The 15,637-nt window shown below is 33.2% G+C and overlaps 4 protein-coding genes across 4 annotated transcripts; all 4 read right to left on the minus strand.

Moving 5' to 3' along the window:
- Window positions 1-57: 57 nt before the first annotated feature.
- Window positions 58-7,594, minus strand: LOC135138234 (uncharacterized). The gene is made up of 5 exons (XM_064068162.1): window positions 7,515-7,594; window positions 3,966-4,054; window positions 3,757-3,907; window positions 3,552-3,651; window positions 58-3,501 (listed from the first exon to the last, which is right to left on the minus strand). The coding sequence occupies exon 5, from the start codon at window positions 3,484-3,486 to the stop codon at window positions 58-60; it is 3,429 nt and encodes a 1,142-aa protein (XP_063924232.1). The 5' UTR covers window positions 3,487-3,501; window positions 3,552-3,651; window positions 3,757-3,907; window positions 3,966-4,054; window positions 7,515-7,594.
- Window positions 3,604-6,818, minus strand: LOC135138506 (uncharacterized). Its single transcript, XM_064068481.1, has 2 exons — window positions 5,751-6,818; window positions 3,604-3,651 (listed from the first exon to the last, which is right to left on the minus strand). Exons 1-2 carry the CDS (start codon window positions 6,816-6,818, stop codon window positions 3,604-3,606), a joined length of 1,116 nt encoding a protein of 371 aa, XP_063924551.1.
- A 377-nt stretch (window positions 7,595-7,971) lies between the features above and the next one.
- LOC135138507 (probable multidrug resistance-associated protein lethal(2)03659) lies at window positions 7,972-12,765 on the minus strand. Its single transcript, XM_064068482.1, has 8 exons — window positions 12,682-12,765; window positions 12,207-12,628; window positions 12,001-12,157; window positions 9,756-10,350; window positions 9,384-9,708; window positions 9,184-9,334; window positions 8,904-9,134; window positions 7,972-8,852 (listed from the first exon to the last, which is right to left on the minus strand). Exons 4-8 carry the CDS (start codon window positions 10,079-10,081, stop codon window positions 7,972-7,974), a joined length of 1,914 nt encoding a protein of 637 aa, XP_063924552.1. The 5' UTR covers window positions 10,082-10,350; window positions 12,001-12,157; window positions 12,207-12,628; window positions 12,682-12,765.
- LOC135138508 (ATP-binding cassette sub-family C member 4-like) lies at window positions 10,153-12,456 on the minus strand. Its single transcript, XM_064068484.1, has 5 exons — window positions 12,207-12,456; window positions 12,001-12,157; window positions 11,592-11,946; window positions 10,208-10,612; window positions 10,153-10,161 (listed from the first exon to the last, which is right to left on the minus strand). Exons 1-5 carry the CDS (start codon window positions 12,454-12,456, stop codon window positions 10,153-10,155), a joined length of 1,176 nt encoding a protein of 391 aa, XP_063924554.1.
- Window positions 12,766-15,637: the final 2,872 nt, after the last annotated feature.

Raw genomic sequence — 15,637 nt, forward strand, 5'->3', positions numbered from 1 at the left:
TGAACATTGTCATCTTTTTGACTAATTACTCCAAAGTAACAGTTATTAGTTCGGACGTTAGCTTTTGGTCACGTGTGTAAAAAGATACATGAATCCAACTATATCCTTATTAAGTTCTGCACCATGTTCGAGTAGTAACTTCACGACTGAAATATTTCCATCTCTTGGTGCCGTACATTCATCATTTTCCAGACCCAAAGCTGCGATTTCTAAAAGCTGGCTATCGTTGATTACTTTGTGTACAAGTTCTGGATTTTCTTTAATCAGGGCTGATAGTAGGTTAGGACATCCTAATTTTGTGGCGTAGTATGACAAAGTGTCTTCATTGTAGCGCTTAAGAATCTTCTCTTTGAAATCGTGATAACTAACAATGTGTTTTTCTAAGAACAATTCTAGTGAATATAGACATTTCGATGCAGTTGAATAATCCAAGCAATCGAATTTAAACAGAACGTCAATTTCAAAAACACTCAAGTCTTCGATAAGACGGTTAGTCATTTGTAAATACCAACCTTCTTCTCTGTTTATTTCTGCGACTAGTAGTTCAGGATGTTTCATTCCATATGTACATACTAGATGTAGTGCAGTTCGACCACCTGCATCTTTGATATTGATATTAGTGATATTGTTTTCAAAGTGGTCGATACTTTTATAGATGATGGCAAGATGTAAAGGATTCTTTTCAGCCAACATTATGTCCAGCATCAGTCGTAAGTTCTCATATCTGTTGGAAAAAATTTCGTCGCGTAGAAGTAAGATTTTATCTCGGTTACTCTTTAACCACGAACAGGCGAAATATTCAGCAAAAGTTTGATGATAAAAAACAGCCTCTCCGCTTTGAGTAAAGTCTTTTATAATTCCATATTTGTCTCCGTTTTTTTTTATTTCAGAAACGTATTCATCCGTCTCCATATCGCTTAATCCTCTTAATTTCTCAAAGTCCAAAGTGTTCAAACAAGTTTTAAGAGCGAGAATTTCGTACAACTTAACAAGAAACCCCATTAGTATGATCTGATGATCTTGGTGTTCCCCAACTACCTTCTCCCTAGACGATTTGAGCTTTCCGTCGAAAAATATTTTATACATTTGAGTTAAAACAAACATACTTTGTTGCAGTGATTCGTAGACTTCTTTACTCTTGAGAAATATTTCCGTAAGTATGTACAATTGTAGTGGAATTCCAAGCAATTCTCGGCTGTTGTTGAGATTCACATTATTAAAAACCGCACTTTTAATTTTTTCAATGGCTTCAGTTTCGTACGCATGTTTAAGTCTCTCATCTATGTATTTTTCTTGTTGGACTCTTTCCAGTTCCTGAATTTCGACAGCCACAGCTCGTAGATTTTGGAAAATTTGTTCGCGTAAATTTTCTCTCGAAGAGATCCACAGCGGTACGTTTTTTGAACATAGTGATTTGATAAAATTAAAAATTGCTGGCACACTTTCGCTCTTCACTTCATCTAACCCGTCGAGAAATACGTGAACTTTGTTTTTTTGCCACAAAATAGTTTTAATTTGGTCCACTAGTAACAAATCGGATACTGGTGCCTTTGTTTCCAGCAGATTGGTCTCAATTGAACGAAATGTCGAGTTTGTCGATAGAAGAGAATTATAGTTGATTAAGTCAGCATAGATTGCCCAGCAATCATTTGGGCATTTGTTGTACAAACCTTGCATCAAACGTGATTTGCCCATTCCTGGCGGAGCACACAAAACATTCGGAGAATTTGAAAAATAATCAAAAATCTTCGATTCTTCAATACAGATTTCTTGATGTTCGGCTGGTAGATCGTTGTTTTTCTTGAACAATAACATGAAACGGTCGTCATCAAGCGCTTGAAGTAGGTAAATATTTCGAGTGTTGGATATGTTGCATATTCTGTCAAATTCAACAGATGAACATCCATCACCTGTTGATTGTATAACGAATCTTTCATGAGCTTGTATGTTTTTGTCACCAAAATAACTAGATAATTGCACTGTTTTTATACTTTTCATTCTAGATAATGTATCTTCCAATTTTTCATCACAGTTGATTATTATGAGATTGTCTGGAGTATTATACAACTTAATAAGTTGTTTCTTGTTAAGTAAAACAGCACATACTGACCGTGCTAGATGCAAATCCGGCAGTTGTTTACTTTCCTCGCCAATGTGAATATATTGTTGTCGAGCCATTATGAACAAATGCTTTATTTTAATAAATTCCGCAATCTTTGGATCAATTTCAATCAGTTGTTTCAAGGATATGCTTTCTCTCCCTTGTAATGAAATTCTAAAATTGTCCATAATGTGTTCATCGCAGCACCTCTTCATCGCATCAGCTAAGTTGGCAAAAACTTTCCACTTATCACAGTCGATTCCTTTCGTATCCCCCACTAAAACAAGTTTTGTGGCACTAACTTTTTTTCGTAGCAGTGCAACGACGTCGTTAACTAGCATCACATTAGAGTCGTCCACCCTCAGAATAAGGGGAACTTTACCCAAATGCCACAAAATAATTGATTTTTCTAGATCGGTGGGCTTGTAGTCGTTCACTTCCAAATTTATAAAGTGCGTTGACTTCCAGTCAAACTCTTGGTGAATTTCGCCCCACATATTTTTAACTATCTCTTTTTCACTATTTTCCACCATCGTTATTTCAAACTGTATCATCATGTTTTTGAGCTGCTGTATTTTTTCGTTCATGGGGTTACTAGAAATAGTTTCGATGAAAAGATATGACGCTAGCGCCGCTAATTTGCCTAATATGTCGTCTTTAGTTAGACAGAAATTCTGGGACCACCAATATTCCATATATTTCGTGAATGAGTCAAAGATATCACAGTGCACCAGATCTTCTAGTAAAGCCTTGATGCGTTTTCTGACTGTTTCTATGGATACTTGGTTTGTAAACAAATAAAACTTTTCACAAGCATTTTTCAGTTGTTCTGTTTCGTCTCCACAGTTGCCGCCTATTTTAAATTGCCAAACACTTCTTGTGTTTTCATTATTTAAGAGCAAATCGTCAAACTCAAAGCTTCTAGACTCCTCTGCTCTGAAAGAATACTTTTTAGAAGACAATTTGGAACCGTGTTCTATATTTGTAGGACTGTTTGTGTAAAGAATGAACGTCGTGTTTTCCTTTGAATCGATTTCAAATATGGACTTTAAGTAACTTGGTAAATGAAATTTATTTTTTTCTTGTTTCTTTCCTTTTTGTTGATATTGGTCCATCAGCGTGCCGTGCGTAATTCGCTCTTTGTTGTATTTGTGTTTCAATTGAAAAAGAAAAGTGTGTTGTTTACCACTGTTAAATGTAACTTCTATTCTAATATCATCAAAATTGCCCGAAATTTCGTCGTTGGTAAATATTCTAAAATCGGTCACATCGTCGCTTGTGCTGAACTTCAAAGCGAAAAGAGAACACGTTAGATATTCGTAACCTCTGCCGAAATCTACGGTTCCTTTTCTCTTTGGGTAAGTACTGTCAGTTTGTCGTATCATTTTTGGTGACTGACCCTGAAAATAGATTTTTTTAGTAAAAAATGTAAAATAGTAGATTAACTTACAGCATTATTTTGACTCGTATGTAAACGTTGTCCGTGATGCTTTTGTTGGTAGTTATTCTATGGTATCTTGAATCGATCGCTTAAGTAAGCAGTTCGACAACTGTAAACATAGCTTGTGTAAAGATCGTTGTTACAAAATTATAGGTTATTGTCGATAATAGGATTTTATCATTCTTGTCACCAATTGGAATTACCGCATACTTACATTTAAGACGTGTGAGTTTTTAGATAGTGTAGAGGTTGATGACGTGGATTGATCCTCTTCATTACTTGTATGATTAGCTGTGTCCTTAACATCTAACTCTGTTTTTCCATTTTCTAAGATTTTTAATAAAATACATTTCGTTGTTCGTATACTGAAAAGGAAGACACTCTTTGAAGAGAAATATTACAAAACAAAAGACGCCCTTTTACCATAGACGAACGGGGGATGCATGAAAAAGCGAGCGGAAAATCAAAACAGACCATGCATTTTGTAGAACGGAAAACAAAGTGGGAGAAACCTAGAAGAGGAATTGTGTCTCTTATTTTATATTTTCAATAATTCTAGGGTTTATTTATGTTTATTTCAAAATGTTAATATATATAATCTTTGCCATTTGTATTGAAACACCACTTGTTAATAGTAAATTTGGCAACGTTCATATTCAGACAACTCTAACTAAAAGCCGTTGTCAATCAAGCGAAAGCTCTTACCAATTGCTAAATTTTAAGCAAAATCAACAATTGGTATTTCAATAGAAATGGCAAAGACAACAGGTCTTCCTCGAAAATAATAACAATCGGTCGAGAAATGTACCTGTATACCAGTGGCGGCTCGTGACTTTTTCTGTTGGGGTACCAAAATTAATACACTAAATTTAAAATTTATCCTAGGTAAAAATTATTGTTTCTTTTTATTAAAAATTTAGAAAAATGTCAAGTTAGAGATCCGTTAGCCAGAAATTATCGATTGAAAATTGATAATTGAGAATCGATAATTTCTGTTTACCATCTGGAACCACGAGGAGGTGGACCTAATTCCAGACGGTGATGGGGCGAACTCAAAGTTCCTTTTAAATTTGTTGGCATAAGAAATATAAATAAAATTTTGTTAATCGTGTGCCCAGTAGATGCAATAATTATCTCCCACTTTAAATTCTTATCAATTTTTTTAATTAATATTTCTATATATAAAATCCATGACTATCTTTGTTACGAACAAAATGTTCTATAACTAGTTCATTGAAATTGGTTGTTTCTTGCACTAGTTTTTTTTTTCTATTGAACACACTGCCAAGGCACACAATCTTTCTTGACACATTGTATTTCGTAAAAATGTCTTTATACGTTTTAACGTCGAAAAACATCGTTCGCATTGACTTGTCACCATTGGTAATGTGCAAATAATTTTCAATAATTTTTGTTTCTGAAAATACGTTTAATAAATTGTTTTCATACATAAACTTCAAGAATGCTAAGGCACCATTTGCTGTTGAAAAGTCGGGATGATTATAAATAACATTAAACTCATTTTTTAACACATTAAAATTTAAATAATATTTTGTAGCACATAATTCAACTTCTTTTGATGGAAAATTTAGTTGAAAATATGAAAATAAGCTAGTCTGAAACAAATTTGCTGCTGTAATATAATCTGCTTCTAAAAATCGATTATCAACACTAAATTTAATATTATCACAAATTTCTTTAGCAATTGCAATTTTATTGTCATTAAAACGAGACCGCTTTTTTGAAGATTCACCCTCTTCATTTTCTTCTCGGTTATAATCATAGTCGGTAGAATCTATTACATGTTGTATGGCAAGTTTAAAAGAAGTAATGTTTTTTTAAAGTTTAATTAAGTCCATTTCGCGAATTTGAAGTTGGTTGAAAAGTATCTCGGTACTAGGCATGATTCTGTGAAAGAAGTATAACCAAAAATTAAAATCGTAATCGTCTAATGTTTTCCGTAAACTACTTGCCTTGGCAATTGTTAATTTATCACTATTTTTATCTTCCATTATAATTTGAAAGTAGTTAATCAAATCATTTTTTAAAACTATGTACAGTATTAACTATTCGTGACTTGAAGTTCCATCTAGTCGGACAATTTCTTGGTAATCTTTTAGAAACGACATCATCAAGTATTTTTATACGTTTAGGAGATCTTGAAAAAAACGAGGAAAATGATTCTAAATTTGAAAAAAAAATTCTTACTTGGCTGTGTGCTGATGCCGCCTTTTCTATAATTAAATTCAACTGGTGAGCATAGCAGTGACTAAAGTGAGCTTGATGGTAATGTTTCTTGATGTTTGCTTGTACCCCATTTTGTCTTCCACTCATAACCGAAGCACCATCATAAGACTGAGATATAAGTTTTTTTGGATTTTGATTGATTTCAAGTTTTTCGAGCTCATTTAAAATAATACTAGAAATACAATCAGCTGTGTGATCTGTTGGATTAATGAATCCTAAAAATCTTTCAAATATTTTACCTTTCAATTCATATCTAACGACAAAAACCAGCTGCGACTGTGAAGCTACATCTGTAGTTTCATCAGCTAAAATAGATATATAGTCCGCTTCCAAAATTTCATCTTTGATTAAATTAATACAAACAGCATAAATTGAATCAAGTAGTTCGTTCTGTATGGTTTTTGAAAGACCCATAAAAACGCGATTGTTCGTTTTTTCTATATGAGATTTTAATGTAGTGTCAAGCTCTGCCATTAAATTAATTAAACTTCTGAAAATTCCCGGATTTGTAGAATCATGCGTTTCATCATGCCCCCTTAAAGCCAACTCAAAGGTTCCACAAAATTTTATACCGTCAATCAGTTTACTTAAAATGTATCTATTTTGTTTTTCGACGTTCTCTCTATAAGCACTATTTAACTGATTTCTTATGTCTACTTCACCTAACACTGCGAACGATACGTTGAGATTTAAGTGTTTTTTACTCGAGCGATGCTTTTTCACTTTTTCCCCCAAATGTTTTAAATCCGTGATTCCGGTTTCAGTCCAAGCTTTATCAACAGCTCCGTTATTCATAAGGGTACATACAAAACAGAAAAGGGAGTTTTTCGCGTTGCAACCACATAACCACCACTCACTTTGATACATAGTCTTATTAAATTTTCGATGCACGAGTTTGTCTTTAACTTTAGACGACACAGCAATGTCCAAATCGGGTCTTGGCGGTCCAACGTTTTTTATTAATAGTTTTTCATCATGGCTTAATTTATTTTCAGATTGTAGCCGCAAAATTCTTTCAATTGAATTCATATTGATATTATTGACAACTCTACAATACAGTTTTTTAAGTTTCTTAAAATCACTGCAAACACAGAAAACTAAAACTGACCAAGTTAGCAAATTTCACTCGACCGTTTTGTTTCAAAATCGATGACTAAATCGATAAAAGTGTATGCAATCGTATATGCATTTAAGTACTTAAGTTGCAGTATATAATTAAGAAGAAGCGATTACTATGGCCTGCCGAAATGTTGCAATATCGTGAATTTGTGCACATAATCGCGAAGATTGCCAAGTACGGGTCAATGAAAATATTCACAATTTGGCAACATGCAGGACGGACAAAGGTGTATGATACTCTGCCGAGATGATGTCAGATTGTGTTCTGAACATAGGCAACTTGTAGGTTTCGTAAATAAATGCATTTTGATATTTTTAATAGCGCGAACTTCTCACATTTAAAAATGTGCTTTCATTTTGGTGGGGCATTGCCCGTTTGCTCTTCCTGCACCAGCCACCACTGGTTACAATAAAATAAGTGTATTGATGATTGTCTATTATTTCAAAACCCAACATGAAAACTGAAGTGACCACATGTGTTCAAAAGACAAGAAGGTTATGAGCTATTTATGGATTTTTAAAATCATTTTAAAGGTACAAAGTTTAATCAGTATTTCACATTAGAGTAATTAATTCCCGTTGATAACCATTTTGTTGCTTACTTACTTTATTCACACATCAACATCACACACAATCAAGACTTCGCAAAAATATTTAACGTTGTGCAATTTTTAAGCAAAGCGAGGGACTGGAGGAATATGCGCTCCCCTCCATTCCCAACTTCTGTCAGCAATACCCCACATATCGGTGTTCTAAAAATGACACAAAAGCTAGTGGTACGTTGTTAAGAAGGACGGTGTTTTGTTGGGTGCCTATCTATTTATATAAAAAAATTGAAACTGATATCATTTCAAACTACATATTTATTGTTGGTATCTACTGTTGCGTAATAATTAATTAGACTTACTATTATAGGTGTAGATTGTAAATCTAGTTAGATAGGATTGGAGTTGTCTTGGAAACGAGGGAGAAGGAGGGGCAGACAGAATTTTGGAAAACCTGTGAATTTAAATATAAAACGATCTGCGGATCGTCCATGTTTCGGTTTTAGATTTTTATTATTTTATTGTCTTTTAAACAAGTTGCTAAGCATTCCATTTTTATTCTTCAACAAGCTAGACGGACTGCCAGACTCAATAATCACACCTTTATCTACAACTAATACTAAGTCAAAATCCAAAATGTACCTCAATTTGTGTATAATTGCGATGACTGTATATTCCGCAAAATTTTCCGATATTATTTTTTGTATCAGAGCTTCAGTTTCCGAATCGACACTGGCATTAATTTCGTCAAAAATCACGATTTTGTCACGCCGGACGAGAGCTCTACACAAACAGATGAGTTGCTTTTGACAAACGCTTAAATTCGCGTCAATTTTCTCATCCAAATTTTGAAAGAGTGACAACTTCACGGTTTTAATAGTTTTCCAAATATCATCGTCTGCATGTTGTTTCGTAGGGTCAATATTTTCGCGTAACGTTCCCGAAAATATAGTAGGTTCTTGAGGAACTACAGATATCTTTGACCTGAGAAAATCGACAGGCAGTGTTTTGATGTCTACGTTGTCAATAAAAATGTTTCCTTCGTAATCGTAAAGTCGAGCGAGAGTAGAAATCAGAGTTGTTTTTCCGGAACCACTTCTACCAACAATGGCGACTTTTTCTTTATTTTTGATGGTGAAATTTAAGTGTTTTAAAACTTGATGTTGATCGTTTTTGTAAGAGAAGTTCACGTTTTTGAATTGTATTTCACATTGCTTGGGCCAGTGTTCTATTACTAAACCATCTTTGTTTTCTTGTTTTTGTTTAGTGTATTCCAAAACTCGTTCTACTGTTGTCATTTGATTTTCAAGTCTAGTCACCATACGATATAGCAAATGCTGTGTATTGGTCAGTCTATATATTTGGGACAAAACAAGTCCAACCTTTCCAGTTGCCGTTTCTAAAAAATATTGTTAAATTACATCACTTAGTTTTCAAGATTTCGATTTACTGTCATCTAGTGCTAAAAAGAGGATAATTGCGAAAGTAAGGAGAATAATTTCGTCTGTTGCTATCACAAAGTGAAATGCTTTCTCACAACATTTGTACATGTAAGAACAGGAGGCATACAAATCTTGATGTCGATCAAATTCTTCGCGTAATGTGTTTTGAATTTTTGACATTCTTATGGTTGGCAATCCGTCTAAAGTTGCTTTGATGTACCCAATTAAAGGACTTCGTGCTAAAACAATTAGTGTTATCATTTTAAACATTTTTCTACTCATCCTTACTTAGGAATTCTAGTCGTTTTAAAGCATTTCCGGTCTTTAAGTAGTACATTTGTATGAAAATGACTAATACATTTAACACAATACATGGAATTAGGAACGATGCATTAACTGTAGCAATGAGGATAACGACTCCAACTGTTCCGGCGAAGTACTAAAATCCAGGAATATTATAGGCCACTTTATAAAATTAACCTACGTACACCCATTAGATGTAAAAACGTTAAGGGTACTATTTCATCAATGTACAGTATGTCTTCTGAAAATCTATTCAAAATAATTCCTATTCGGTTTTTGTCAAAGAATTGCATGAAACTGCGAACCACATTAGAGAAAAGTAAATTGTGAAGCTTTAGCGAAGCTTTGGCAGCAAGCACCCAGAAAAAACATGTATTTAATAACATTAATATGGTCGTAATTGAAATAATTATAGGTAGAACGATTAACATTTGGTGACGTTTTTGATTTGCCTCAACTAAATTTTCCTGGTCTGTTCTATTGGTAAACAATACTTGTTCTGCATTTATCCTACAAGTCCAAAAGAGTTAAAGGAGATTATCAAATTTTAATCTTACCAAACGGATTCCATTTTGTTAATGGAACTATTCAAAAACTGAACAATTCCGGTGAGAAGTAAAACTAAAACAATTTTGACCAAACCTCCATTTGCTTGAAAATATTTTTTATAAGTGTCGAATTGTACTTTTCCTTGTACTTTTGTTTCTGTGTAAAGTTCTCTGGTCTGTTTACTTTTTTCAATCAATGGGGTTTCATGGTCAAAATTTTCTTCCTCAGTTGACTCTTCCTTTTGGCTCTTCGTTTCGTCTTTTTTAATATATGTAATACTTTTAATTTCCTCATTTTTATTTATTTTACTGTGAATAGGGTTCGAATTTTGCATTTTACCATTTTTCACAGTTATAACGTAATCTGACCCATTGGCGTACTTTATGGATTGAGTAACCAAGATCACTATTTTGTCTATCAGAAATGTTTTAATGCATTGTTCAAATATAAAATCTGCAACAATCGCATCCAAACTAGCCAGACAATCATCTAATAAATATATATCACGTTCTTTATAAACAGCTCGCGCTAAATTTATTCTAGCTTTTTGTCCTTTACTTAGATTAGTTCCTCCGTCAGTTACAAGAGTAGAATCACCATCCCCTAAAAATCGTAAGTCTTCAGTTAGAGCACAAACCCGCAAAACCTCTAAGTAACGATTTTCGTCGTAACTGCTTCCAAATAAGATGTTTTGTTTGATGGTCGATGGAAAAAGCCAGGGTTCTTGAGATGCATAAGAAATGCTTCCGACGACTTCTAAATCGCCTTCAACATTTTTGTATTCTTTTGTGAGGGCTTTTAACACAAGGCTTTTGCCACTGCCAAGCGGTCCTGTTACTGCTGTTACCCCTTTTCCAAAATCACACTTTTTCAAAGTTGTTAGTATAGGGTAAATGTGTACAAGAGTACGCACTTAGTGTAAAACTGTCAACAACTTTTTAATTTTTTTGGATAGACAAATTTTATGATATAGGTTCGTTATATACATGTTTAGAGATCAGATATATTTAATTGTACGTCCCAAGACCACTATATTTTAAGAGTAATTTCAATTTTTGTCAAGATGTGTAAATGCGCACTTTTAGACAGTTCATTGCACAAGAGTGCGCATTTGAACGCTTATGAGTGCGCATTACATTTAATGAAAAAATATTTGTTTCTAAGGTGAAAATAAATGGGAATAAGTGACTACAGACTACACATAAAACGGGAGACCTATTTCTTCGTACTCTAGGGGTCTTCAAAAGTCGAGAAAACAAAAAAATAGAGAGTCGGTCGACGGACTCGATTACAACACGCTCAGGAAGTAAAAATAAAAAAAAATTACCATAACCACCACCACACAACTTGAGAAGCAGTACAAAGTAGTAGAGTTAACTAATTCATTATCGTATGATATGTATCTCCAAGGCTATTAGACTACGTATTGCAAGCAATGCGCACTCTTATACAATACCTCGCTGCGCACTCTTGTACATTTGTACATAACCTAATGTTTTCAAAGTTAAAAGCTTTTGATTGATAGAAAGTATAAAACTGTTAGGGTATAACGAGACCTTAAAAGTTACAGCTAAGGAAAATTATTACTGTAAAATAAAAGAACTGGTACGTACCTTACAAAAAACTAAAACTATGAGCGGTAAAAATTACATCCACACAACGTGTGAATATAAAATCGTCAGTACGACCAAACTGTAAACTATATTCAGGTCACTTTTGCACCTTTATCTCAGGTTTAGCATTAAATTCTGAATGGTATAACTTCATCTTACCCAGATGGCACTAATAAGCAGAAATCATCAGTGCGTACTCTTATACATATTCGCACTCTTGTACACATTTACCCTATGGTTATGGGAAGTCTGAATTTTTAAATCAAGTTTAATTCTCGGTGGAAGCTTATTGTCTTCTAGGTTTAGTGATTGTTCACTCTCAATTCGAAGTGTTTGTCCGATTCGTTTAAACACAGCAATCAATGTAGCAACTTCATGGATCGCTTTTGGAAAATTATATTTTAAAGCACGAGAAATATCATTTAGACTGTTCATTATAAGAAATAACGTGCCGGCATTTGATTGGATCTTAAACCAAATGGATGCTGCCACTATTATGTACCACGACGCGTTGTGAATTGATTCAGAAATTACCATTTTTAGAAAAAGTAGTATATTTATATTCCGTATAAGCCGGACTTCGTCACTATACATAAAGAACACAACAAACACATTATCAGACATTTGTTTACTTACTTACTTTCTGATTTTAGCAATTCTCTTTTCGTAACTTTCTTCCCAAAGGTTCATTTTAATGACCTTTATAGCACTTAGCGCTTCTTTGATTGTTTGATATCTTTCATCAGTTTTACTCAAAGATTTCAATTTAAGTTTTTTCACTACTATTGCTATACATGCTGTAAAAATTTAGATGCTTAGTGAGTAATTCAGTTTTTGCCTGCTTACTGTTGACAAACATGATAATAAAAATGATTATAGGGAGCAAAACAAATAACCATCCAATTTCTAAATATAGGAGACAACATACTGCCACAAGCTTGCATACGTCCCTGATCATGTTGGTTATGTTATAGATGGCTTCTTCAAATTCGTTCACATCTCTGGTTATCAGATTTATCATATTGCCACCATCAACCTGTGACGGGTTAATTTTTAAAAGTTGTCTGTAAATCAAAGTTGTGAATCCAGTACGCATTTTAATGCCAAACTCAGACATCATTAGTTGCAAATTGTATTGGTAAACACGTCTGATTAGTATCAGTATAATCAACAATATTCCATAAAAGCTCGCATCAGTTTTGCTTAAATTAATCTGTTTCGGTGTAAAATATGAAATGAACTGTTTTAGTATCTTTGGTTGTAATAACCTAAACAAATGATTAAAAGCGAAGTGAAATTATTACTGCGTTATCGTAATTACGTAATTGTCACTGGGATGACCAAGCTGATAACCATAAAAAGATACTGTCTGCCAAAACATTTCCAAAGAAGTCTAGGTATAGATGTTCTATTTTCATCAATTTGTGTCTTCCACTCATTTTATAATTTATCTCCTAATGTTTTTGACTTATGTTGTGGAAGCACTTCGTAAATATCATTTTGCGTTAGCTCAGTTCGATAACCCTTGATGAAAATATCCTTTGTATATCTAAAATTTTAAATTGCTTGCATTGTCCAAGTTTTTGCTTATCGGGTTGATTATACTTACAAAAAAAATGCGTTAAAAAATCCGTTGCTGTGTTTCTTCGGATTAGTGGATTTTTTGTTTGGCTTGCAGTAATCCATTTATTAGTGTTTATCTAGTTTAAATAATGCTTCTAATAGGTATTAGTACGATTAAAAATATATTGTGTAACGTTTTTATTTAAACTCAACTAGCGTTATTTAACATAATGGAAGTGTGGATAACAAAAAATGTTAATGTATTTTTTTGTGTTTGTCATAGGCTGATAACCCTTGAAAGTATATTAACTACGTTTTTAACCCAGATAATGAGTAGTTGAGCCGTTTTACGAAACACTTACCGTCCAATTATCCTGTCTATTTATGAAGTGTGTAAACATGCAATTCTATAACAAGTTTACTGTTTCCTTTATTTTATAAGTCACGTTCAGAAAACTTTAAAAGTGGAATTAAAATTTGTAGGAACAACAAGCATAAAGTTTGTTATTATGACAGAATCTTTGTCTCTTGTTGGTTTTCCAAAAATTAAAAAAAAAACACATATTGACACCAATATATACAAAAATTAGAAAGTTTCATTTTGTGTTATTATTATTAATCACCTTACTCATATCTAAAGTACTGTTTAATTCTTTGTCGGTATAAATCAGCCCATTACCATGGATCGTCTTCAGCTTTTCTTCATTGTTTAGTACTGGTACGTTGATCAGGGATTTAAAATTGGTGTAGGTAAAACTCAAGAATTTATTTCTTACTAATTCGATTTTACACAACTTGGCTGGACTCTGTCTTGACTCAACTTCTCTCATTGTCTGGACTACTCTGCCTGCTCCCGACGGTGGTTTCCACATAACGCCTCCGTCGCCGCTTCTAGACTTGCTTGGAGCACCCATTCGCGACTTCCGCTTACAGGCTCTTCTCCGGCCGCCGTCACCGACAACTTTTTAACTGAGTTTGATGATCAAATCTGAGGGGCATCCTTTTCTTACCCTCCATGGAATTTTCGAGATAGTCTTCTGCCGTGGCGTTTAATACTTGTCAAATTGGTTCCTGAATCAGCTAATAATGATGCGAATGATCTTCTAAAGCAATGTCCAGTACATTGTGTCGAATCACTGTGGGGAGTCCGTCATAAAATGCAAATCGGTAAACAACACCAGATAAGCTTATTTATTTTCAAATGAAGGATACAGGGAAATAACATCGAAATCCATTTGTATGTATTTTGAGAGTAATTGAGTTGAAAGTTTAAAATGCTTGGGAAAATAAATTGAGAAACCCACAAGGTTCAGTCTAACACAACTTTTTAATTTCTTTATAATGTTTTAAAAATTTATAAAATAAACTATTTATGTTCAAATATAACAGCAAAAAAAATTGGTGGAAAGTTGTTTCGACAGAACTTCCCTCGCATCTAAAATACAATGAAACATATCCAGCATTTTCGAGTTAAATTTTTACTTTAGGTACACAATTTTGTGATGAAACCATCAACATTTTGCAAGGACACGTAAATCAATGTGGATTAGACTAAAAATAACAGTATTCCAAAAATTTCTGGGAAAATGGAGTGAGTCGAGACTGATTTAATCAATAGAATAAATTGACTCATTCATTAATTTTTTTGAGCCACCTAGGTATATAAGCAAATCTAAAAAAATATGAATGCAATGATAAATTACAAGTAAAAACTCATCATATTTTGCACATTTTTAGTAGAATTTATTCAGCAGAATTTTGAGATGAAGTTATCAATTTTTTAGTGGCATAATCCTGAACTTGTAGTTTATAAATACATTATTGAGATTTTTCGGCTTTTCCATTTTTCAAATTTTGATGTTTCAATTTGTCAGTATTTTAATTTTTGACATTTTCAATTTTTCCATTCTTCAAATTTTCGATTTCTCCATTTTTTATTTTTCGATTTCTCAATTGTCCGATGTTTCAATGATACGATTTCGCAATTTTTCAACTTTTCGATATTTTAATTTTCCAATTTTTAAAATTCTACATTTTTCGATTTCTCGAGTTTTCAGTTCTTTTATGCATATTTTCGGGATGTATTAAATTTCTGATTATCCTTTTTTTTTAATTTTTCGATTTTCCAGTTTTTCGATGTTTCGATTTTTCAATTATACGATTGTTCAATTTCCCGATTTCTAAATTTAGATTTTCCAATTTTTATTTTTTTGATTTTTTCATGTTTGGACTATTTATTATTGCTAAAAATAAAAGTAAAAAATAACTACCAAAATTGTGACTAAAAATATGTAAAAATTAATAGAAAATAGAACACATTGCTGCTAAAACATAAAAATAACTGTACTTTCCCAAAAAAATCTATTGCATGATTACTGTTCCACTAGTACCTATTGCTAATTTAGGACGTTAGTATCAATCGCAATGAAAGTATTAATTCTTAGTTAAACAAAAAAATAGTTGAGTGTCAAAATCGAGTGAAACATGTGAGATGTGTGTAAATAAAAGCATCTAAATAATAACTATTTCCCGCAGAATTTCTGGAGGCTTATAGAGTCGACATTGGCCTGAGCGCACTCCGGTCTGTGGATCATACAAGTTCTCGAACGACGATGTACCTAACCAGGCAGTTGAAACACCTGATATGTCACAGCGCAAAAAGTATTTCTCAAAAAACCTTCAAACGTTGATGTCTTTTTAATCAAACAAAACAC

Source organism: Zophobas morio, unplaced genomic scaffold (assembly GCF_036711695.1).
Source record: "Zophobas morio isolate AGI-343-1 ecotype UQ-CSIRO unplaced genomic scaffold, CSIRO_AGI_Zmor_V1 ptg000030l, whole genome shotgun sequence".
NCBI classification, from domain to species: Eukaryota; Metazoa; Arthropoda; class Insecta; order Coleoptera; family Tenebrionidae; genus Zophobas; species Zophobas morio.